The sequence below is a fragment of the Vulpes vulpes genome, chromosome 12 (genome assembly GCF_048418805.1).
Source record: "Vulpes vulpes isolate BD-2025 chromosome 12, VulVul3, whole genome shotgun sequence".
NCBI classification, from domain to species: domain Eukaryota; kingdom Metazoa; phylum Chordata; class Mammalia; order Carnivora; family Canidae; genus Vulpes; species Vulpes vulpes.
Window position 1 is genome coordinate 119,897,411 of NC_132791.1, and position 26,622 is coordinate 119,924,032.

Sequence of the window (26,622 nt, forward strand, 5' to 3'; positions counted from 1 at the left end):
CCTGTGTGCCAAGTTCTCACTGCCTGAATTCTGAATCATTTTTGGTATCCTATCCTCTCTCATCTCTCCAGGGATGCTCAGATACCACAGACATGAGCTCTACCATTCAGTACAGCCTCTTTGGCAACGGGCATATCTTGTGTGATTCCTGGGGCCCCAGCAGCCATTTCCCTAATTTGTGGCTCAGTCTCTAATGACAGTTCCCTGGACATCAACTCTTTGCTTTGCCAATGCTGGCAGTCTGCCCATTTTGCGTGGGCTTCTTTAGGTCCTGGTTAGCACTACTCTTACCCTACTCATACCCCAAAGAACTGGTGACCTCCTGAATTGTAAACATAGGTTTATACTGTAAACACATAGTCCCATGATCCCCTGATTGAGCTTTCATGTTTCTATCTCTCGTTAGACCTATAAACCTAGAGGAAAGGAAGTTATTCAATCAAAGCCACACACTAACTACAAAGAGAATACGCTAAGGAGGACCATTTATCTTGCTCACATCAGGTTTTGAGTGGTTAAAGGGGGATGAGGGTCTTTTAGGCATAATGGACAATAAATATATGAACCACAGGATTTACCGGAACTTGGTTATACCATTTGTGTTGGAGTCATGCTGAGTGGTGGAAAGTGCTCTAAATCAGAGGTCAAAGTGACAGGAATCCTGATCTCAGCTCTGCTTCAAAGCATACTAGATGATCTGGACAAACCGTTTAAAATCTCTTCTATGCTCTCAGTTAAGTCAAGCATATCTGTTATTCCTGCCTCATGAAGAGATGTCAGGTTGACATAAAATATCAGCATCTGCATAACTAGAGCAAATTAAAATCCATAAATCTGCGTGTCAGAGTAGGTGGTGAACTTGAGTGGTTGCTAACATTAGTCTCCTAAGGAGCAACCAAACCAGAACTACAAATATTTATCTCTCATTAGAGGCTCCCTAGGACAGAAATGAACAATCCTGGACCCAGTCATACATATAAGGTTATAACAGCTTCTCCAACTGTCATATGTAATGACATAGAGAAGTATTGTTAAGGTTAGTTCAGTAGAGCATGATCAAGGATGCTGGAAAGATTATTCTGTCCTTATGAAACAGATCTCGAGTCTTTCGTAGACAGATGGACATGTTTAAATTCCTGTGTGGAACAGCACAAACGAGACTGGAGGGATCCACAGTGTAATCAGCTACTGCTCTCTGTGGGCACTGGTGCAATTGCAATTGTCCTGGGTACCTGCTCTTTCTGGCACCATTTCTGCCAGTTCAAGAATGCAAATCCCAGGGACACCTGGGTGGCTCAGTGGTTGAGCATCTGCCTTTGGCTTAGGGCATGATTCTAGGGTTCTGGGATCAAGTCCCATATCAGGCTCCCCAAGGGGAGCCTGCTTCTCCCTCTGCCTATGTCTTCCTCTCTGTGTCTCTCATGAATAAATAAATAAAATCTTTTAAAAAATGCAAATCCCAGATAGATTCAAACTCAGAAGTATAATCAATCACTCTATTTTCTTGAGAGTAAATATCATTGTGTTGCCTACATTGTATTTGAGATTCTATTAGTTAAATTAAGCAAATTTTTTATTGAGTACCTACTATGTACAAGGTAATAGACACTTGAATCTTGGCAAGTGGGTCTTGATGACAAGGCTCAGATGGAAACTAGGCAGTTTCAGCTTTTCAGGAATGACCGACTATTCTCAATCACTCAAACATTTGGCTTCATTCACTCTTTTTCTCATCAGGTATCTCTCGTGTATGTACTATAACCAGGCTAACAAAATCTAAAAACATTAAAATTATCTAATCTATACTCAGGATTTCATTTTCCCTCCTCCATTATGCATGTACTGATGACTGTTACTTTGTGATCCAGGCCTCTCCTTGAGGAGGAACTGGTATGCCTGATAGTAACCTTCATTGAAATATGCACAAGGTTGTGGAAGCATGCAAGCTGCAACTTTTACCTGTGTTTTCTTTTGGCACGGAGGAGACACACCCCACTGGTACACTACTGTCTTCAAAACAGAGCCTCTACACACAGATTATAGTAGTTCCTATGTGTAGGACTAAACATAATCTTTAAATTAAAGGTATGAAAACATTTTCAAAATTGTGCAGGTGGGGGAAGAGGTAGTGTTTACTCTTGGGTGCACAAACTTCTAATGTCTATATATTAACTGGGGATCCAGGGTATGAGATGCTTCTAGGGGGGAATAAATTTGAAAGACAGAAAATTTTAGAAAGGCAGCATTTAAGCAATCTGCTTTTTTTAAAAAAAAGATTTTTTTTACTCATGAGAGACAGAGAGAGAGAGAGAGAGAGAGAGAGGCAGAGAGAGAAGCAGGCTCCTTGCAGGGAGCTCAATGCGGAACTCGATCCCAGGACCCCAAGATCACGCCCTGAGCCAAAGGCAGATGCTCAACCACTGAGACACCCAGATGTCCCTAAGCAATCTGCTTTTAAGGGACAACTTGAAATTTTTGCACAGTGACAGAAATGAAGATGTTAGAATAGGAAAACATTGAAAAAAAAAGTCTAAATTCTTTTTTAAAAAAATCTAAGGTTTAAAATCTTAAGGTTCAGTGGTACCACAAAGGGTGGTTAAAACAAGAAAAAGGAACATAATAATAGAATTTTAATAAGGAAGCTGGAAATATCAAGTTATATTAAAAAGACCCTGGGATAATGGTCAGTGCCAATATTTGCTCATATGTGTTGTGTCTGCAGTTTGTGTTTAAGGGAAGAGAACAGGAACTCTGTGAGGGGACAAAATAGCCTGGAGGCTTCACCTAAACATGAGCAACCTTGCATCCTCCAGGCCATTAATGGCTCAGTTTCATAAAATCCATGGTGGGCTATCTGTCTCAGAATAGTGCTTCTGGTGAAGGTACAAACTGATCACCAGAGACAGTAGCTGGAAAGACGGTAAGAGCAGCTGTGTGGGGGAGAGTGGGGCAAGGTTCTGTTCTGGGAGAAACTTACTGAGGACAAAAGAATCAAGAAATGTAAACTTCTCATGTATGTCCGCATTTCTTTTCTATTGTGAGTGTGCTTGTTCCGTGTTATCTCTTGTAGGATCCTAATCATTAGAAATATGGCAAATCATAAGTCACTGTTGGTATTGTTGTTTCTGTTGGCCTCCTGGATCACTTTTACAGTTTTTAAAAACTCTACAAAGGTAAGAACTCTTTCTTTCTGTGTCTTACAGAAGTATATTTTTACTTCCTATTTCACCTGTTCTAGCAAAGTCCAAACAACCAGACTCATAGATTATAGTAGGGAAGTCTCAACAGCTTACACGACCTTGAAGAACTGACATATTTGGGGGTGCCCAAGGGATTCCATTGGTTGGACCTCCAACCATTGATCTTGGTTCAGGTCTTGATCTCGGCTCAGGTCTTGATCTCAGGGTGGTGAGTTGAGACCCCATGTTGGGCTCCATGCTGGGTGTGGAGATAGATAAATAAACAAACAAACATATATGATAACTATTATTTAGCATGGGAGATGATGATATTGTATGCAGGTATGTGTCTGGTGGCATGCACACTCTCTTCCTTTGTCACTTACATATATGCCCCTGCAAGGATTTTATCCCAATGTTTAGCTTAGTTTCTTCAAGGAATTTCTGAACAACACATATTCATGTTTATATAGTAAAATGTATCTGCCTTTTTAAACAGTTGATTCTTTTTGAGTATTAAGAAACCTTTCCCTGCTTCAGTGTCAGATTTTTTATCTAAATATTCTTCTTAAACTTTTACAGGTTGCTTTAGACATTTAAGCCTGCACCAGATCTGAATTTTATTCTTTCCTGATTTTTATATCCATATGGATAATCATGCTTTCAGCTCTTCTTACTCTGTAGTTGTTTCTATGCTGATTTGCCATCTCATTTTTGTCATATAGCAACATTTCTGATAAGTACACGTCCCTTTCTGGTCTCTTTGTTCTAGTTCATTGACCTATTTTTCTTCCCTGTATCAATACCACATTGATATAATTAATTTAATGATAATAATAATTAGTTTTATATTTAGTCTTGAAAGCTTGTAGGTCAAGTTACCACTGCTTAATCAACTTCACAAGGTTCCTGGCCAGGCTCAGCCCTTTACTCTTTTATTATATGTTTTAAATCAGTCTGTCAGATTTGATGGAAAAATCTTACTTAAATTTTGTGTGTACTACATTAACCATGCAGATCAAATTGGAGAAAGTGACATTTTTATTTTTCCTTTTAGCAACATGTAATCTCTGTACATTTATTTAGGTCTTCTTCAAGAATTTTTAGTAAATTAAAAAATTTTAGCATACATGTCTTCTACATCTTTTAGATTTATAACTAGGTACTTTATGGTTTTTGTAGCTATTGTAATGGTGTTTTTAAAATACATTTTCTTTTTTTTAAGATTTTATTTATTTATTCATGAGAGACACAGAGAGAGAGAGAGAGAGAGAGAGAGAGGCAGAGACATAGGCAGAGGGAAAAGCAGGCTCCATGCAGGGAGCCCAATGTGGGACTCAATCCCGGGTCCCCAAGATCACACCCTGGGCAGAAGGCAGGTGCTAAACCGCTGAGCCCAGGGATCCCTAAAATACATTTTCTAATTCCTTCTTGCTGGTATGGAGGAATGCAGTGGACTTTGCTTTCCAAGGTCTCAGATTCATTAGCTGATGTATGCAAATATCACCTAGCATCTCCTTGAGGACTGAAATACACTTGCTCTAAAGTTTTGTTTTGCATTTTCTATTTCTGTTCCTTAGTCTTTTCTTTATTGAACTTGATACCTTTCTTTTTTTGAGTTGGCTTTCATAAAATTTTTACCAATTCTTGGTTGTGTGTATATTCTTACACTTAAGGTTCTGTGGTGGCCAGTCTGGGTCCTGTTACCTGTTTTGTCCATCATATTTGTAGCAGAGCTGCAAAAAGTACTCAAGGCAATGAATGTTCCCCATCTGTCTAGGGTATTGCCAGGCACACAGGGTCCTATCCTATATCCTCCAACTTAAATATCTATGGTTTTTACTCACAGTAAAGTACAGAAGTCCCTATTTCTAGCTGCCTGGCCAGACACAGGCAAAAATCTAGGGAAGTGTTAACCATTCCCATACATCTTCCTGTGGGCTACTCCTTTATCCTCTCTTATTCTAATTACCAACTTCCTCCAAGTTGTAGAATCCTTGGAGTGGCTTCCATCTTCTACAGACTTCTCATTGACATGCATTTGGAGCCATGGTTTTGTTACTTGATCTAATCTCATCTGCCTTTTGTTTTTCAGATTGATCTCTCTCTCTCTCTCTCTCTCTCTCTCTCTCATCTCTCCATCCAATGTGGGGCTCAAACTCATGACCCTGAGATCAAGAGTCTCATGTTCTACCAACTGAGACAGCAACACACTCCTATTTTTCAGATTTCTTATAAATTCTGATCTTATTAAGGTATCTTCTCCTATTTCCCAGAATACTTAGAAATTTTTAATTTTTTCCCTATCTTTCATTAGAGTTTCTGGTGAGAAATTGAAACTATAATATGTCCTTTGTCCTCCATCTTGAATCAGGTTTTCCTGTTTATTTTTACTAAAAAAATTTTGGCACAGATTATTGCTCTATCATAAATCACTTAAAATTTAAATGTGGAGGTGCAGCAGTTAAAAAATACCGATAATGTATTGTGATTACTATGATAATGTTCATATTTATAGGTCATTACTTATTTTTTAATCTAGTTCCTGCTGCAACCACTGATATAAGTTTTTAAGTTTCTAATTATTATTGTGGATTTCTGTGTTTATCCCTTTAATTCTGTCAATTTTTCCCCACATATACATACATGCACATGTAGGTACAATACACAATTTATAATGCTATATTTTCTTACAAATTGACGCTTACCACAAATTGACTCTTAACACAAATTGACTCTTAGAGTTGGAGATGTCCATTTCTATGTCTGGCGACACTTTGTCTTGAAGTTTATTTTAACACTAATATTAGCTTTTTCATGCTTATATGGCATGTTGTTTTCCATCTTTACTTTCAATCTTTTTTTTATTATTTCATGTATTTATTCATAGAGACACAGAGACAGAGAGAGAGGCAGAGACACAGGCAGAGGGAGAAGCAGGCACCATGCAGGAGCCCAACTCGGGACTCCATCCAGGGTCTCCAGGATCACGCCCTGGGCTGCAGGCACAGCGGTTTAGCGCCACCAGGGCTGCCCCTTTACTTTCAATCTATATATAACTTTATGCTTAAAGTACATTCTTGGTAAACAGCAAATAGTTGGTCTTGCTTTTTTAGCTCTGTCTTGTAATAGAACATTTAGCCAACTTATTGTTAATGAAATTACTGAGTGGATTTAGGTCCACCAATTTGCTGTTAGTTTTCTGTTTAGCCCCTTTGTTCCTCTTTTTGGATTAATTGAATTCTTTTAAAATTTCCTTTTAGTTTCTTTATTATTTTTACAGCTATAAGTTTTTTTTAAGTAGATCCTCTAGGAATTAAAATACACATTCTTTTATAGTTAATATCAGGTAAGGTCATGCTACTTCATGTGATCTGTAATAACCTTGCCACCCTTTACTTTCATTTATTAGCCACCCCATTCATTATGCCATCATTGCCATATTATTACAAAATTATAGTTTTTACTTTAAATAATTATATGCATTTTAGAGAAATTAGAAGACAAACACATAGTCTTTTATATTTATCCATATAGTTGCCATTTCTGGTGCTTTTGGTTCTTTCCTGAAGATCTGTGTTTCTCTTTGTGTAATTTCCCTTCCACTGGAAGAACTTTATTTAGTTAATACCCCCTTAGAATGCCAGTCCAGTGCCATTCCTTACTGCAGGTTTCAACATCCCTCCAGTGTCCATCTGCTTGTAGCAGTCACTTTCCAGCACTTGGGGAGATTTTTTTGGTTTTGATTTAGAGTTTATCATTGTTGGCTGCAGGAGAATTGTTCTGGAAAATAATTTTATAGCATTTATTAAGATCTTTAGCAGCATTCACCACATTGAACCAATAATTCTATTTCTGAGTTCTTAGCAAATAACCTGGCTTGCAAAGATTTATACCAAAAGGTGTTCTTTTTTTTTTTTTTTAAAGATTTATTTATTTATTTATGATAGACATAGAGAGAGAGAGAGAGGCAGAGACACAGGAGGAGGGAGAAGCAGGCTCCACGCCCGGGAGCCTGATGTGGGACTCTATCCCTGGACTCCAGGATCGCGCCCTGGGCCAAAGGCAGGCGCTAAACCGCTGAGCCACCCAGGGATCCCCCAAAAGGTGTCCTTTATAGAAGCATAAGTAAGAGAAAAGTTGAGAGTGATAAATATCAAAAAAATATGGGAATATGTAAAATATTAAGCCATAGCCATAGGTTGGGATACTAGTGAGGCAGTGATATAAGGTGGAGTTTTTTTAACACTGCTTTTTAAAATGCCAAAATTCATGGGTAATATTCAATTTGTTCACAATCATGTGAAATGGCATATAGAAAATGCAAGAAAAATCACCAAAATATTAACACTAATTATCCATGATTGACAGAATTGTCACTGATTTTTGTTTCCTATACAGTTCAGCATTCTCTCACTTTTTAATAATCAGTGTTATTTTATGATTAGAAAGTAAGTGTTTATAAACATAAGTTTATTATTCCCTGAGTTAACTAAAACAATCTGAAAAATACTAATAAATATCCTAGAATGTTTAAGCAAAGTATAAAATATCAAATAGAAAAAATAATCATATTTTGCATAAAAGTCTCATGCATCTTAAGCATTTTCTTAAATTTCTTTTAATGACTGAATTCTAGTTTAAAGATTACAAAAATAATAGAACAATTAAGTATTTCTTGTGCACTATTCAGTTAAAAAAATCATTTCTTCACATCTTCACAACTGCTCAGTAAAGAAAGGTGTATTTTACCAAAACCACTTTAGGGAAGAATATCCTGGAACTCAAAATAGGTTAGCCAGTGAAAAGTGGAGTTCCACAAACAAATTTAAGGAAAATTATTTTGCCCATGAAACCTACATGATAATAGAATTTCAATATCCTTTTAGTTTTTATATCTCCCATTATTCTATAAAAGATCAATGTTGGGGACGCCTGAGTGGCTCAGTGGTAGAGCGTCTGCCTTCAGCTCAGGTCATGATCCCAGGGTCCTAGGATAGAGTACAGCATCAAGATCTCTGTAGGGAGCCTGCTTCTCCCTCTGCCTATATATCTGTCTCTCTGTGTGTGTGTGTGTGTCTCTCATGAATAAATACATAAAATCTTGAAAATAAGTTTAAAAAAAAAGATCAAGGTTGGCTAGCCTACCAAAAATTACATATATTATATAAAAACATTTTCTATGTTCTTTATTGTATTTATTATCATTTCAGATATGGACTGCACTGAGGTTGCCCATCACCCTCCATCACTGGAACTTGGTCATGAATTCCCCATGTCCTGAAGTACCGCTGCATCCAGTAGTTTCATCAGCTGAGACTGAGCTAAGAATAAAGAGAATCACAGGGAAACTAGACCAGCTGATCCCACCCAGACCTTTCACCCACATGAATACCACCACCAGTGCAGCACATAGCACTGCTACCATCCTCCACCCTCGAGATGCCTACTGCAGGGGGGATCGGCTGGATGTTGTACTGGAGGGGAGGGACCACTTGGGACGCAGGAAGGAATATGGTGGGGACTTCCTGAGAGCCAGGATGTCCTCTCCAGCCCTGAAGGCAGGTGCATCAGGAAATGTGACCGACTACAACAATGGCACTTACCTGGTCAGCTTCACTCTCTTCTGGGAGGGCTGGGTCTCTCTGTCTCTCCTGCTTATCCACCCCAGTGAAGGGGCATCAGCTCTCTGGAGGGCCAGGAACCAAGGCTATGACAGGGTGATCTTCACAGGCCAGTTTGCCAGTGGTACCTCCCATGTCGATACTGATTGTGCCCTGGTTTTAAACTCCAGCACTGAGCTGTGTGAGTACTTGGATGCTCAAGACCAAGAAGCCTTCTACTGTGTAAGACCACCCCACATGCCCTGTGCTGCTCTCACTCACATGCATTCCAAAAACAAGGATGTTTCTTATCTCAGCAAACAAGAATGGAGCCTCTTTGAAAGGTAAATAATTTTTTTCTGGAGACTACCTGGGAAAATATGGTAATGATTTAGCCTCTGTGTGGCTCCAAAGGAAAGTGCCCTGAGTATATCAGTTTGGGAATTCTATGAAGAGCCATTTTAGAAAAAAAATCTGTGAATTCATTTGGGGACAGTATATACTTTCCAGTAGTCCTCAGTCTTTTTGGATATTTAACCCTTATCATTGAAACATAAAGATAAACATAATAAAAATCAAAAGGGAATGAGAAACATATGTGTAAATGTGTGCTTGAATATATTCTTACTGCACTTCAATAAGTTATCTTGCACACCTTGTGGGTATCTATACCCCCTGGGCTAATAAGCAAAGAAAGGAAAATTTAATCAGTAGTCAATAGTCAATTCTTAGCACTAAGAATTAACTGAAAACAATATATAATGTGGCTTCTTGTGTTTCCTGATTTTGGGGGCCACCTGCAGATTAATTTCTGTATTTTTCTCTTTGAGGTCAAATGTGGGTGTAGAGATTATGGAAAAAAATGTCATCAGTGTCTCCAAATGCAACAGTAAGTTCTCCCTGTGATGATGGGTGGTGCCTAGCACTAAATTCATCTAAATGGTTTCTTTCTTGTCCTATTGGTACTCTGCCCATCAGGCTTCTCTGTGGTGAGTCAAGATATCCATTACTCAAGTGAATAAATGATTGGAATCACTAGGATATCATAAATCAGTTTTAGTAACTGTAACTGAACATTAATCTATTTCTTGGACAACAGATTACCTGCTCATCTAACATAATAACCTTCAGATGTCAAAACTCTGTTTACACCTGGGTGTTTACCTCCCCACATCACTATCATTGTCCCCTCCTCACATCACTATGAGTCCAAAATTCAACAGAGGTTTACAAACTGCCATCCTAGAGTCTCTTATGTTGAGATATGTTTCTTCTGTACTCGATTTGTTAAGAGTTCTTACAAATGTATATTGAATTTTGTCACATTCATTCTTTGCCTCTATTAAGGTGATCATACGATTTGTATCCTTGTTTGGTAATATGGTGTGTCACATTGATTTGTAGGTACTGAACCATCCTTGCATTCCTGGAACAAATCCTGCTCAATTGTGGTGTATGATCTTTTTATCGTATTGTTGAATTTGATTTGTTAAATATTTTCTTAAGGTTTTTTTTCATCTAAGTTCATCATGCATATTGGCCTATCATTTTGTGAATGTGATGTCTTTGCCTAGTTTTTATATCAGGATACTGCTGGCCTCATAAAATGAGTTTGGAAATATTCCTTTCTTTTCAATTGTTTGGAATAATTTGATAAAAGTAGGCATTAACTTTTCTTTAGATATTTATTAGAATTCACCTGTGAAGCTAGCTGTCTGATTCTGGACTTTTCCTTTTTGAAAGTTTTGAATTACAGATTCAATTTCATTCCTTGTAATTGTTCTATTCAGATTTTCTTTTCTTTATGATTCAGAGTTGGAAAGCTATTCATTTATTCTAGGTTTTCCAAATTTTTGGCACATAATTGTTCACAGTAATCTCTTATGATATTTTATGTATATAGTATCATTTATAAGTTCTCTTTTTATTTATTTCTTTTAAAGACTTTATTTATTTGAGAGAGAGAGAGAGTGTGTGTGCTTGAGTGGGGGAAGGGGAGGCGCAGACAAAGAGGGAGAAGCAGGTTCCCGTGGAGCAGGGAGCCCAACAAGGGGCTCGATCCCAGGACCTCGAGATGATGACCTGAACTGAAGGAATACACCTAACTGAGCCACTCAGGCACTCCTCTTTTTTCTGATTTTGTCTGTGTGTATGTGTGTGCTCTCTTGTTTTCATTGATAAACCTGACTAGAGGTATATTGATTTTGTTTACCTTTTCAAAGAACCAGCTTTTAGTTCATTGATCTTTTATAATTTTTTTCAGTCTGTTTCATTTATTTCCACTCTTTTCTTTATTAAGTCTTTTCTTCTCCTAAAGGTAGGCTTTGTTCTTTTTTTCTAGTTTCTTTAGGTAGAAAATTGGACTGTTTATTTGGACTTTGTAAAATTTATTTTTTGCTATATTGCTATGTGCTTTCTCTTTGAACTGTTTTTGCCATGTCCCATAGATTTGGGGGAGTTATGTTTCTGTTTTCATTTGTTTCAAGGTATTTTTTTATTTCCTCTTTGATTTCTTTTTAATCCATTAGTTGTTTAGTAACATGCTATATGGTCTCCATGTGTTCATTTTTTTCCCAGTTCTTCTTGTAATTGATTCCTAGTTTCATACCTTTGTAGTTAGAGAAGATGCTTGGTTAAGATTTCAGTCTTCTTGAATTTAATGAGACTTATTTTGTGACCTAAGTTTGATCTATCCTGGAGAATGTTCCCTATGCACTTAAAAAAAAAAATGTGTATTCTGAAGTTCTTGAATGAAATGTTCTATAGGTATCTATTAAGTCTATTTGATATAATGTGTCATTTAAGGCCAATGTTTCCTTATTGATTTTGTCTGGATGATCTACTCAATAGCAGAAGTGTGGTGTATTTAAGTCTCCTACTGTTATCGTATTACTGTCAATTTCCTCCTATGTCTGTTATGTTTGTTTTATGTATTTAGGTACTCCCATCTTAGGTTGCATAAGTACTAAAACATCCCCTGCTTTGATTTAACCCTTTATCATTATGTGATGCCTTTCTTTGTCTTTTTTTAGAGTTTCTGTTTTAAAGTCTATTTTGTCCTATACAAATATTATGTACCAGCTTTCTTTTTATTTTCATTTGTATAGAATATCTTGTTTTCCTTCACTTTCAGCCTGTGTGTCTTTAGATCTGAAGTAAGTCTCCTGTAGGCAGCATACAGGTGGTCTTATTTTTTTTAATCTGTTTTGTCACCCTATGTCTGTTTTTTCTTTCTGAGAAGATTTTATTACAAATTTAATTTATTTAATATGACTATGCCTATTCAGATTTTCTATTTCATCTTGTGTCAATTTTGGTAAATTATATTTTTCAGAGAAGTTATCTCATTGAAGTTTTGAAATTTGTTGACATACACTTTTATAGTAATACTGCCTTGTTATCCTTTTAATGTCTGTAGAATCTTTAGTGATACTTTCTCACTTCTAATACTGGTAACTTGTGCATTCTTTTTTTCCTTTTGATTGGAGCATTTAGTCCATTTAAACTTAAAGTAATTATTGATAAGTATGTGCTTATTAGTATTTTATTCATTGTCCTCCGGTTCTTTTTGTGGTCCTTCTGTTCCTTTCTTCTCTTGTTCTCTTCCCTTTTGGTTTATTTTCTTGATGGTTATATTTGAGGTCCTTTCTCTTTTGTGCATCTATTGTAGTTTTTGGTTTGTGGATATCATAAGGTTCATATATTGACACATACATGTATATGTTTGTATATATATATATATATTTTTTGAGCCGATAGTCACTTAAAATCAAGTGCATTCTGAAACAGTACAATTTTTTTAAATTCCCCTCACCCCCTACTATCTGGAGGGTTTTTTGATGTCTTATTTTACATATTTTTATTTTGTGATCTTTTAACTGCTTACTGTTGTCATAGTCAATTAAACTATTTTTGTATTCAACCTTCATACTAGTTCTTTTTTTGAAGTTTTCTTCTATTTAAATTCTATTAACATATATTACTACCTAATTCATCAGTCTTATATAATACCCAGTGCTCACTACATCATGTGCCCTCCTTAATGTCCATCAGCCAGTTACCCTATTCCCCCTCCCCTCCAACAACCCTCAGTTTGTTTCCTATGATTAAGAGTCTTTTGTGGTTGGTCTCCCTCTCTGATTTTGTCTTGTTTTATTGTTTTCCTCTCTTCACCTATGATCTTCTGTGTTTCTTAAATTTCACATATGAGTGAGACCATATGGTAATTGTCTTTCTGATTAATTTATTTCACTTGGCCTAGTACCCCCTATTTCCATCCACATCATTGCAAATGGCAAGATTTCTTTCTTTTTTGATGGCTGAGTAGTATTCCATTGCTTTAGCCATTCATCTGTCATTGGACATCTGGGCTCTTTCCATAGATTGGCTATTGTGGACATTGCTGCTATAAACATTGGGGTGCAGTTGCCCCTTTGGATCACTACATTTGTGTCTTTGGGGCAAATCCCTAGTAGTGTAATTGCTGGGTCATAGGTTAGTTCTTTTTTCAACTTTTTGAAGAACCTCCATACTGTTTTCCAGAGTGGCTGCACCAGCTTATATTCTCACCAACAGTATATGAGGGTTCCTCTTTCTCCACATCCCCACCAACATATGTTGTTTCCTGACTTTTAATTTTAGCCATTCTTACTGGTGTGAAGTGGTATCTCATTGTGGTTTTGATTTGTACTTCTGTGATGCCAAGTGATTTGGAACATTTTTTCATGTGTCTATTGGCCATTTATATGTCTTCTTTGGAGAAATGTCTGTTCATGTCTTCTGCCCATTTCTTGATTGGATTATTTTTTCTTTGGGTCTTTATAGATATTGGATATTAGCCCTTTATCTAATAAGACATTTACAAATACCTTCTCCCATTCTATCCATTGTCTTTTGGTTTTGTCAGCTCTTTACTGTGAAAAAAGCTTTTTATCTTGATGAAGTCCCAACAATTCTTTGCTTTTGTTTCCTTTGCCTTTGGAAACATGTCTAACAAGAATTTTCTGCAGCCAAGGTCATAGAGTTTGCTACCTGTGTTCTCCTCTAGGATTTTAATGGATTCCTGCCTCACATTTAGGTCTTTCATCCATTTTGAGTCTATTTTTGTGTATGGTGTAAGGAAATGGTCCAGTTTCATTCTTCTGCATGTGGCTATCCAATTTTCCCAACACCAATTTTTGAAGAAACTTTTTCCATTGGATATTCTTTTCCTTTTCTTCTGTAGTCTCAATTATTCTAATATTGTTTTTGCTTTATGATATCACTTAACTCTTGAATTCTCCCTCATGATCCTCTAGTTTCTCTTTTTCTCAGCTTTTTATTTTCCATCATTTTGTCATCTGTATCACTAATTCTCTATTCTGCCTAATTTTTCCTAGCAATTAGAGCCTCCATTTTTTATTGCATCTCATTAATAGTCTTTTTTATTTTGACTTTATTAGATTTTAGTTTTCATTTCTCCAAAAAGAGATTCTCCAGTGCCTTCTAACCTTTGTTGAAGGCCAGCCCAGAATAATTGTTATTCTGAACTCTAGTTCCAACATCTTACTTATGTACATACCATATAGGTCCCTGGCAGTCAGTAGAGCCTCTTGTTCTCTTTTTTCAGGTGAGTTTTCCATCTTGTCTCTCAGTCTAGAGAACAGATGAATGCAAGAACAAAATACTAAAATGGCAACAATGACCCCAGAGAAATATACAATAAACAAATCAGAAGACACCCAAAACTGAAAAAAAACATTAAAATTTTAAAAAGAGAATATAGTAAGACAGGTGGACAGAACAGAGCAATACACTGGGTCCTGTGTGTATTTTGGTCTCTTGTTAGAAAACTAGATCCCAAAATTGTAAAGAAAGAAAAATTTATATATATATATAAATTTATATATATATATATACAAACACTTGTGTATGTATGTGTGTGTATGTGTGTGTATATATATATATATATACACACACACACACATACACAAAATAACATTGAAAGGATAGAATGTAACTGTTAAGATGAAAATTAAAGACTTCAAAAAAAAAAGAGAATATGATCAGATAGGTGAAGAGAACAGAGCCATACACCAAATTTTGGGTGTATTTTGATCTGTTTGTTAGAAGAAACTGTATTCCAAAATTATAAAGAAAGAAAAATTTATGTATATACAAAAATAAAATTAAACACAATGAAAGGATAGAATGTAGAACTCTAAATTCATTTTTAGAAAAAAATTTTTAACCATTTGAAAGCAGTCATTTATTAAGTGACCAGATTACAAAAATAAGCATGGTAGATACCTTAGTTCATCCTTCTAATAATAAGACTATTGATCTGGTCTTCCCTGTTGCCAGCATCTCCACCGTCTACAAAATGAGTGGTCTTTTTCTTCATTCTGCCATGTGGAGAAGATAATTTGAAGGACCATAAAAAGTTGTTTGCTTCTTTGAAACGTTTTCCAATGGTATAGATCTTGTGAATCAGATCCTCCATGCAGATGATGCCATATTTACCAAGAGATCAGGCAATCAGTGTGTTATCTGTCAGGGCAATTCGCTTCTTGTTGATCTTGCCATAACCACGCTTGTAGATCAATTCATTCACTGACTTCAGGTTTGGATGCCCCCATGCTTACATGGTTCCACAATCCTTAGCATATTAACTGAAGCCTTGTTGAGCTTAACAAAGGTGCCATTAAAGATCTAGCAAAGGCAAAGAAGCTGCAACACCTTTCGAACCTTTGGGCTCACACCATTGATACCTCTGATCCTGATGACAAATGCCAATTTGGGTTCTGCAGGCACGTAGAAGTTGCCAGCTTTTCTCACCATCCCTGCCATTTGAATCTCAGTTCTGTACATCTGCCTGTATTCCTTGGGGTAATGCTTAGCTTTTTCATAGATAAGCTTCCTTCTTGCCTTTTGAAGCATCTTTTGGGCAAACTTTTTTCTCAGATGCTTGATCTTCAACTCTGCAAAATTCCTTTGCTTTTTCTTAAGGGTTTCTGGCACAGCAGGAACCTTCTTCTTCTCTTTTGCACCCTCCATGGTTCCAGCCAGAAAGGGTAAAAATGAAAATTTTTAAAGATTTTTGAAAAGAGTTGATAAAATAAGAAATTTGTTGAAAAAGGGAAGAGAGAAAACAATTAAAATTGAAAGACTAAGAATCTTGGGGATAAAACCATGAATCTTTTTACTATTTTCCCCTAATGTTGGAGTTTTGCAGTTCTCTATGACTGGTAAACTGGCTCTTAGCCAATCTTCTTGCTAATCTCTTGGGGGAGAGGCCTGTTGCACTGATTCTCAGGTGTCTTTGCCCCTGGCAGAATTTTACCACCCTTGCCAAGGGGTCAGGCTAAATAATATGTTCCAGATTGCTCTATGTGGCTTTTGTTCCCTGAAGGCTTTACATACCACTTTAGAGGATGAGAACGAAAATGGCAGTTTCCCAATATCCAGGCTTGGAGCCAAAAGCCTGGGACCCTACTCCTCAGTGCACCGTCCGGGAAAAACAGTCAGTCACTCCTGTCTCCCTGGTCTCTATTCACTCTCCCTGCTCACCGGCCTAAGCAGGTTTCTCTCTCAGGTATACAACCCCATTTCAATTCTCCAAATCCTTCTGACTCCTGTGGCTTCCACCCATGCTGATCCTTCCAGAGGAGGAAGCAAGGGGTAGGTCTTGTCAGTTATGCTGTTTGTTGGGTCCCTGCTCAGGGAGTGGTTGCCTGGACCCTGCTGTGGTTCATGGTATATGGCCACCCCAAGCTGATTGCAGCCAGCTTCCCCACTCTGAGGCCTGGGAACTCTGCTGCACTCAGGTACCCTTGGTCTTCCTGTGATTCCAAAGATCCTGAGACCACATTGTCCCACGCAGGATTCTGCCCTGCTTAGCCACCTGAGCACTTTTCAGGTCAGGACATCCTTCACTGGAACAGACTCTAAAAGTTCCAATTTTGCACGCTGCTGCTATGTCACTTTCCAGTAGCCAGCTTATGGAGGTTCCCCCCCACTGTGATTTATTTCCCCATATATTGCCACAAATTCACTTCTCTGTACCTCCTGCCTTACAGAAAGTAGTCACTTTTCTCTTTGTCAAGTTGCACTTATTCTTTTCTTAGATCTCCAATTGAGTTCACAGGTGTTCAGAATATTTGATAGCTATCTAGCTGAATTCCTGGGACCAGACAAAACTAAGGTCTCCTACTCCTCTGCCATCTTGGACTCCCTATACTAGTGCTTTAAGTGGCTGATTTACAGCCTTTCTTTATATTTGCCTTTACCAATGGATTTTTTTCATATATATATATATATATATACACGCACACACACATATGTGTGTGTATAGATAGATATGAATATATGTATATATTTCAAGTTACAGCCTATTTTCTGTTTAAAGAAAACCCTTTATAATTTCTTATAAGTACAGTGTAGTGGTGATTAACTACTTTAGTTTTTGTTAGTCCCAGAAACTATATTTCCTTCAATTCTGAATGATAAACTTGCTAGATATTCTTTACTATAAGTTTTTCCTTTCAGCACTCTAAATATATGCTTCCATTCCCTTCTTGCCTACAAAGTTTCTGCTAAATATCAGCTGATAGTCTCACAGTGTTTCCTATGTTGATTGTTTTTCTCTTACTGATTTTAAGATTCTTTAACTTTTGCCATTTTAGTTGGCGTACCCAGCCTTAGTATAGATCTCTTTGGATTCAACTGGTTTGGGACTCTCTGTGCTTCCTGGACCTTGATGTCTATTTCTTTCTCCAGGTTAAAGAAATTTTCAACCATTATTTATGCAAATGAGTTTTCTGCCCATTTATCTCTCTTTCTTCTTCTGGGATCCCTATAGTATAAGTGTTAATATTCTTGATGTTATTCCATAGCTACCTTAGACTACCTTTATTTTAATTTTAATTTTTAAAATTTATTTTGTTGAGGTACCTTTCTTCTCTCCCTTTCTTGAGGATTTTTATCAAGAAAGGATCCTATATTTTGTCAGATGCTTTTTCTGTATCTATTGAGAGGATCATATCAAACTCAACACCCAAAAAACAAATAACCCAATTAGGAAATGGGAAGAAGACATGAATAGACACTTCTCCAAAGAAGATATCCAGATGGCTAACAGACATATGAAAAAAAAAAGCTCAACATCATTCATCATCAGGGAAATACAAATCAAAACCATAATGAGATACTACCTCACATTGTCAGAATGGCTAAAATTAACAACTCAGGAAACTAACAGATGTTGACAAGGATGTGGAGCAAGGGGAACTCTTTTGCACTGTTGGCAGGAATGCAAGCAGGTGCGGCCACTCTGGAGAATAATATGGAGGTTCCTCAAAAAGTTAAAAATAGAACTAACCTATGACCCAGCAATTGCACTACTAGGTATTTATCCAAAGGATATGAAAATGCTGATTCAAAGGGGCATAATGCACCCCAATGTTTATACCAGCCACTATCAACAATAGCCAAATTATGGAAAGAGCCCAAATGTCTATTGACAGATGAATGCATAAAGAAGATACGGTATATATAGACAATGGAATACTACTCAACCATCAAAAAGGATGAAATCTTACCATTTGCAACAACATGGATGGAACTAGATTATATTATGTTAAATGAAATAAGTCAAAGACAAATACCATATGATTTCACTCATGTAGAATTTAAGAAACAAAACAGATGAACATAAGGGAAGGAAAAATAAGATAAAAACAGAAAGGGAGACAAACCATAAGAAACTCTTAACTATAGAGAATAAACTAAGGATTGCTGGAAGGGGATGTGTGTGGGGGGGAACGGACTAAATGGGTGATGGGCATTAAGGAGGACATTTATTCAGATGAATATATGTCACTATAAATTATATGTTTTATATGTCACTAATTCAACTCCTGAAACAAACAAACACACAAACAAAAAGCATTTGTGCCATTCAGCTTGGATGGTTTCCACTTCTCTGTCTTCCAGATTGCTATTCCATTCTTCTGTTTCATCTAATCTGCTGTTGATTTACTTTAGTTTACTTCCCATTTCAGTTTGTATTCTTCAGCTCTGGTTATTTTTTATATTTTCTAACTCTTTTTTGAAGCCCTCTACGCATCCATTTTGGTCAATGTCTTTATAACTATTAATTTGAACTCTTTATCAGATAAATTACTTATCTCTGTTTCATTGGGGTTTTTTTTAGGGCTTTATTTTGCTTTTTTCATTTGGAACCAAATTCTTTGTTCTTTGTTCATTTTTGTGGGGGTTTTTTCTATGAATTAGGCAGAATAGTTACCTCTCTGTCTTAAAAGAGTGGTCTTGTATAGGAGCATCCCCCGTGTGAGCTGTGTGCCTTGTAGTTTTGGTGGGATGACTGGGGCTGGAACAAGTGTGGGTCCTGGGGTTTCCAGGGTGAACTGTGCTGGGGCGATCCTGATAAGATAGCTGGACGTGGAGTGGACATGGGCCAGGGGATCCTGCTATGTCCATCCTCATGAGATGGCTAAATCTTGAGTGAGTGCATGGGGGTTCCTGATGCACACCATGCAGGGCTACCTGGGCTACGTTGGCAAGATGGCTGGGTCAGGCGTGACCTTGGGAAATTCTATGGCATGCCACTCTGGGGCCCCTTGGCAGGACAGATGGAGCTGGGGAGGGCACAAACAGGGGTGAGGGCATTTGGGATAGGGTAGTGCCTTGGGGGAAGCTGGAACTGCTGTAAACTAGAGACTCAGGACTTGCATAGGGCAGATCTAGTAAGCTGCTAGAGCACTTGACCCTGTTTCTATCCATGCTATTATAGCAGAGAGGGAATATGAAAAAAAAAAAAAAAGGCACTTGTCAGCATCTCCCGCCCCAGAAAGCATTTCAGTAGTTCCCCTACTTACATGACAGATGATTCAGGGTTAGTAAATGGATTTACTTCACTTATAGACTAGTTGCCTTTTAAATAGATGGTTTTCTGCTGTGCCCACGACAAGCACATCTGTGTGTGGTCCTCTGCATAATATCCCTCCCTAAGGCAGGTTGCTGTGTTGAGGACGGGGCTCCCCTGGTTACCATGCCTCCATCTTTTTACCTTTCGCTATGCAGTCCCTCTATCATTTGTTGTGAAGCAGCTGTTCAATAGGACCTTAGTTATTCAGGGGGAATTGTTGTATATGTAGTGGTAGATTTGGTGTGTCCATGGGAAGGGGTAGGTTCAGGATCTTCCTATGCTGCCATCCTGGACCCTCTATTCAAAGAATTTAGTTTGCTGATGTCATTTAAGACACTATGACAGAGTGGACAAACTTGGAGGTAAAGTAGGTTTAAAATGATAAAATAATTGGGTTTTTATTACTAAGCAAGAATTGATAACTTTACTTCCATAGGAAAGCAAATATTTAAATTTTACCAAGAGGGTTCTTTGGGGGGAGTGGGGAGAGAAAATATGTTCTCTATAATAAACATTAATGGGCATAATTTAGAATATTCATATCAGAGAAAAATTTTGCTAAAAATAACTATTACATTAAGATGATGATGCTTCAATAGGCTTTTTCACTTCCCTCATGACCCTAAAAAGATACTTAGAAAAGATAGTAGGTTCTTAATAAATACTGATGCATGTGTGATATTTTAGATCTTATCTTGCTGATTCTTTGGCAGGAAAAACTGTTCCAGTGAAAAAGAAATGCAAGTTTGGAATGACATCCACAATCCCTGGTGGACATGTCTGGAAAGAGACATGGAATCCTGTCTCCTGTAGTTTGGCTCCGATCAAAATGAAAGAATGCCTAACAGGAAAATTCGTGTATCTAATGGGAGATTCCACAGTCCGCCAGTGGATGGAATATTTCAAAAACAGTATCAACAGTATGCCTCAGTCTAAGCCATTATTCATATCCCTTTCAGAAATTTACTTTTTATTTCAAGGGAGCAATAGGAAATGCCTCTTCTTCATATCTCTTAATCACAACACACTAAAACTTTTCAAGACATCATTGTCTTTCCTTTAAAAGAATACATTCATCTGACTGGAAGGGAGCATGTGTAGAAAAGATTTATTATATCTATATCCCAATGTGTGCCTGAGTATGTACTCAGCATGCCCAGAAAATCATTGACAGAGCTGAAAATAATGTAAGATACTACACTGCCCATTTTCTACAGTTGGCATAATGATTAAGGATGTAGATTCTAGATCCAGATGATCTCAGAGCAAAATCTGGCTTCTTCATGTTCTACCTCGGTAACCTTGGGCAAGTTATATAACCGTTGTCCTTCTCAGCTTCTTCATCTATAAAATAAACATGAAAAAACAACCCACCTGGTAGAATGAAGTAATATATACAATGCATTTAGAATTGTTACATAGGTAGGTCCTCTTTGGTGTAAGCTATCATCCCTGTTATCGTTACTTGAAAAGAAAACTTCCAGGAGCAAGGCAATGACTTAGCACCAGTTAGAAATAATACTTAAAAGTATGGGCTGTGTTGTCTAATGTATGTAGGCTGTGCCACTCAGAAGCTATGACTTTTGGTGTGTTACTTATTTTTGGTGCCTTATTTTTCTCATCCATCAACTACAAATAATGATACTATCTGATGGTTGTTTTGAAGACCCAATGAGATAATGGTTATAAAATACTTAGTACATTGCAAGACACATAGTGCCCAGTGAACAAGAGCTACTGTGACTGTTATCCCATGTCCAAATTGGGGCTGGAATCCAGTGGCTAGAATCCTAGTCCAGTTGCTCTATTTACTAAACCAAGGATACACCAATAATAATTCAGAATTCACTAGTAGACCTTAGCACTCTTGACAGGAAAACGAGGTGCCTGCCTGCCTGCCTGCTGGGTCCCGGGTCCTGGCTCCTGGCTGTCATCACTGGGAATAGCTCACCTTATGTGTCTCCATTACAGCCTTTCTGACATGGCTGCCACTTTTGTGATCTCACACTTTAGAAGGTAGGCTGATGCTCCCAATAAAAAAGAGAACGGTAGGGCCTCAGCTCCAAGCAGTAGGTGGAATTCCCACCAAAGGGGAGAGTTTTCAGTTGTGACCTCTGAATTCTTCTAGACCTCAGTTTCCTGGTCTATAAGATTAAGGGTCTGATGGTAATCTTTAGCATTCCATTCTACAATACTGAATTCCTTAGGTTATAGAAAGTCTGAGTTTAATGAGTTCCCTCCTCTTTGTCTAACCATTTAAATTGTAGCAAAATGTCTGTTGCACATTTTGTTAAAAGTTAAATTTTATAGCATGCTTTGGAAAAGGAAGTTGAAGTAAGTCAGAAGCAGAATGAAGACAATGATACTGCCATCTTCCTTCAACTAATGTTCCAGTATCTTTATTTTCAAATGCCTTGGGTGAAAACTAAATGTAGCCCTTTACTTCAAAGATGGCACTTGTTACAAAGCATTAATAATCCTTTTCTACATATTTTCCTCAGAAGTTCTAACTACAAAGCAGCTGGCCCTGATAGTCTGATAAAGGCCTAATTTATAGGATAAAAAATGGAAGGACTTCGCTTTATTCTGTTAGTATTATACTCATGTTTTCATAGGTTCTAAGGTTGGGTAGACAGTTTTCATGAGAGTTGGGAGGAGCTTCAAATTGAGGTGCAGCTTCTGTCACTTACTAGCTTCAGCAGGTCATTTCATCTCTTGATTTTCTATAATATGATAATTAAATGTGTCTGCATGTACGTGTGTGTGTGTATGTGTGTATATACCCAGGAGTTGGTTTCATTTTCTACAGTTTGAGCTACTTGCTGTCAACTGCAGTCTGGAAGCAGATCATCCTCCTGACATATTGTGAGGTCAATAGTAGCCTAAGGCTATGTTGTGATGCCTACATCATCCACCTCACTTCATCTCATCACATAGGCATTTTATCATCTCACGTCATCACAGAAAAAGGAGGAGTCCAGTACAGCAAGACATTTTGAGAGAGATCACATTTGCATAACTTTATTGCAGTATATTGTTATAATTCTATTTTATTTTCATTGTTGTTAATCTTTTACTGTGCCTAATTTATAAATTCAACTTTATCATAGGTATATATGTACAGGAAAAAAACATGGTATATATAGGGTTCAGTGCTATCTGCAGTCTCAGGCATCCACCAGGGGTCTTGGAATGTATCCTCAGTGGATAAGGACTACTGTGTGTGTGTGTCTGTTTGTGTAGGGAGGAAGGAACATGCCTTGAGGCGAATGAATATATCCAAATAAATGCTTTGTAAACTATGAAGACCTTCACAAGTGAATAGTAATACTATTATAGATGAGATGCTCAGTACCATTCTAAGCATATGTAAAGGAAACACAAAAGTATAGAATATAATTCCAGTCTTATGGAAACTCTGAGTATTTGGAGAAATAAGTTTACTTGTTTTTTTAATGTAAAGACATAAGTACTCTCTCTAGCCTCAAGCTTAATCTACAGCTCACGAAATGTACAAATATAATACCTAAAAAATTAACTACATCGTGCTCCCATGAAGTTACTGCAGTGCTTACCATCCCCAGTTTGCTTCTGCATGGTTCGACAAATGAACATATATAACCTCTTACCTGTATAACACTTTGGATTGTTAAAATAATTTTCAAAGCTATTCCTTCATTTAAACCTATAATAAAATAAGTTATGCATGATTAACTTATCTGATTATAAACACCAAAACTTTTCTTCTGTCTTTATGATCTTTATAACTATACTTCTTTTATTTTGGGATTGCCTACTTGTCATCAGCACTGAAATCAGTGGATCTGCATGAATCGGGAAAATTTCAACACCAGCTTGCTGTGGACTTGGACAAGAATATCAACATCCAGTGGCAAAAACATGGTTACCCTCTGATTGGATCATTGACCTATTCAGTGAAAGAAATTGAATACATTGCCCGAGTCATTGACAGAACTGGAGGAGAAAAAAACACTGTCATTGTTATTTCCCTGGGCCAGCATTTCAGGCCCTTCCCCATTGATGTTTTTATCCGAAGGGCCCTCAATGTCCACAAAGCTGTTCAGCGTCTTCTTCTGAGAAGCCCAGACACTATGGTTATTATCAAGGCAGAAAACATCAGGGAGATGCATGGTGATGTGGAAAGATTTAGTGACTTTCATGGTTACATCCAGTATCTTGCCCTTAAGGAAATTTTTCAAGATCTTAATGTGGGCCTCATTGATGCCTGGGATATAACAATTGCATATGGCACCAAGAGTGTGCATCCACCTCAATCTGTAGTCAGAAATGAAGTTAATATATTATTAAACTATATTTGCTAGATAACACCTCTGAAATTCATTCACTTGATTAAAAATATTTATAAAGTGTTTGCAGTCATGCCAGATCTTGTGTTTGGCTCTGAACTCCCAATTAGCATGAGATCTGCACCATTGCTAATCAATAAACAACCAATTCAACAAATAAATAACTTCTAATTGGGCTTCTACTTAAGAATAAAAATTGAAAATACCTATGAAAAATGACCATACTTCTTGATCAGAGTCATGCCACTCTTCACAAATGGGAAGTCAGGACACCTAATGGTTAAAAGTTGTCTCTGATTCATGGAAATCCAGTGCAATAAAGTCATTTAAAAATATTTGGAGATAATGGTCTCATTTTTCTTGTTTCTGCTGCTAAAGACAAGCTCAAGATGACATCCAAGTGACAAGAGTAGTCCTGAAAGGCAATTCTCCATGCCTAGAGTCCTAGAGGAGCAACAGAATTCTAAGCAAGGCCCCCTGGATACTGAAAACCTCTGACTTTTCTCTCCCTATAAGAACTCCCACTGCTAGGAGCTAATCTCATTTGATAGAATTTATCTTCCAGGACTATAGAACAACACAGGTAAAAACACAGTTCCCTAGAGTTTAGGAAGCTGAGCTTCAGTCCTTTTGTTGACAGTAATTTTACAATTTTGGATAAAGCACTTCATTTCTATGGGCCTATTTCCCAAATGAAGGAGTCAGTTTAAAACTTATGGTTTTTCAAACCTTGATCTGTGCAGATCTGGGTGCTCTAGGTGGTACTTCAGGTACTTCCTGAATGGACAGGACTTAGAAGAGGTGGCTGGTGGGTAGGGTACAGGTTCTGTTATACCACTTCAGCCAGGCTGTCAGCCATGCTAACCTACAGGTGTGTTGGACTTGTGGGAGAGTTTTGATGAAACATGTTGGAAACCCATGATGTAGATAATCAACAACACTGGTTTCTGTAATCAACATTTTAATCTCTCTCTCTTGCATTTTAACAGACCTTCCCAAAATTTGGCCAAAAAAGAATGATTGATAGAATTTCAGTTGAAAGGTACAACATAATTATTATAAAACAATTTGGCATCATATTCTTCCTTAATTTTTCACTCTAAACCATGTCCCAGATACCACTGGGCCTCTGACCTACCCTTGGTATTTCTAGGCAAGAAAAATTATAATAAAAACAATCTACTTATCCAGTTTCCTCTGGGTAAGGGATAATAAATTTTCTACTTATTTGCCCATGAATCATGGTTCATGGTTCAAAGCCCAGTAAACATTCAGATGGTCAAAAAAATATTATCATGTGCCAGGAACTGTTCTACTCTTTAGAGATAAAGTGGTCAAAACGGCACATGAATTCTCTGCCATAAAAAAAATTTACACTGTAATAAAAAAGATAGAAAATAATTCCAACCTGCTAAAGTAATGTCAACAAAGTATGTAATGGACAGTGATAGCATGCTGGTGATGGAGGTGACAAATATAGTGGAGAAGGCATCTCAGAGAGGAAGGCATTTCAAGTGAAATCAAACTACTAGTGGAAAGGAGGTATCCATGAGGGAAAGATGGAACAGAAAAAAAATGACAACTACCAATGCCCTGAGACATGATGGAGCTTGATTTATATAAGGAAGAGGAGATCATTATGCCTGGAGTATTGTCAATGCAAGCAATATGGAGGAAGAAGTTAGAGACAAAGGCAGGGGCCAGATTATGTATGGCCTTTGTAGCCTATGGCAAGGAGCATGAAATTTTTTTTAATTTTATTTATGATAGTCAGAGAGAGAGAGAGAGAGAGAGAGAGAGGCAGAGACATAGGCAGGGGGAGAAGCAGGCTCCATGCACTGGAAGCCCGACGTGGGACTCGATCCTGGGTCTCCAGGATCGCGCCCTGGGCCAAAGGCAGGCGCTAAACCACTGCGTCACCCAGGGATCCCCTGAATTTTATAATAATAGTGGGAAGGCAGTTAAGGGATGAGAAAAGAGAAGGAGCAGCTTCCCTGAACCAGGGCATCACCATAGACTGTTGCAGTTGTTAAGGTCAGAATGAACAAGAGTTGTGAAACCATGGAAACCTGGCACAGCATGTGTTGTTCTCTGTTAGTAAAGTGACTTTCCATGACCACTTTTCGGCTGCAGTGAGAATGAATAAGGGGCATTAGAGGTCTTATTCGAGGGGCAGATTTTTTAAAAAGATACACAGAGGGCTGTAATTTTAGAACAGAGACTATTAGAATGTGACCTGGAGATTTAAGTAAAGAAAGGGAAATAAGTTTGTAATGCATAAATCCTAAGAGAAAGTGTAAGCCCAGATAGGATAATACATTCAGGATAGCTCTCAGAGATTAGTGCTTCTTGTTCTTCCAAAAACTAAATCATCATAAATATAGAGGTAACTCTTGCTTTGTCTCGACATTTGGTGTGGCCATTTCCTATCTGAGATAATTGCCAAGTATGTACGCAGCAAATGCAATTTGGTCTTCTAACAGGAGAAAAAGGTGAAAATGTCTGGTACCCAGCCTTTTGGGCAGGACAGATTCTTACAGATAGATAAATACTCCTAAAAGAAACAAAGAGGTAAATATTTTCAA

General features: G+C 37.5%; 1 protein-coding gene and 1 pseudogene across 2 annotated transcripts in view; one reads left to right on the top strand and one right to left on the bottom strand.

Moving 5' to 3' along the window:
- NXPE4 (neurexophilin and PC-esterase domain family member 4) overlaps nucleotides 1-24,372 on the top strand; it is a 453,299-nt gene extending 428,927 nt beyond the window's left edge. The window contains exons 9-13 of one of the 2 annotated variants that reach the window (XM_025999198.2): nucleotides 3,071-3,173; nucleotides 8,393-9,126; nucleotides 9,613-9,671; nucleotides 20,423-20,629; nucleotides 23,517-24,372. In XM_025999198.2, the coding sequence (XP_025854983.2) occupies nucleotides 3,090-3,173; nucleotides 8,393-9,126; nucleotides 9,613-9,671; nucleotides 20,423-20,629; nucleotides 23,517-24,052 (1,620 nt within the window). In that variant the 5' untranslated portion in view covers nucleotides 3,071-3,089 and the 3' untranslated portion in view covers nucleotides 24,053-24,372. The remainder of the gene's footprint in view (nucleotides 1-3,070; nucleotides 3,174-8,392; nucleotides 9,127-9,612; nucleotides 9,672-20,422; nucleotides 20,630-23,516) is intronic. The other variant, XM_072729755.1, reaches the window with a different exon arrangement.
- LOC112920376 (large ribosomal subunit protein uL30 pseudogene) lies at nucleotides 15,049-15,844 on the bottom strand (annotated as a pseudogene).
- Nucleotides 24,373-26,622: the final 2,250 nt, after the last annotated feature.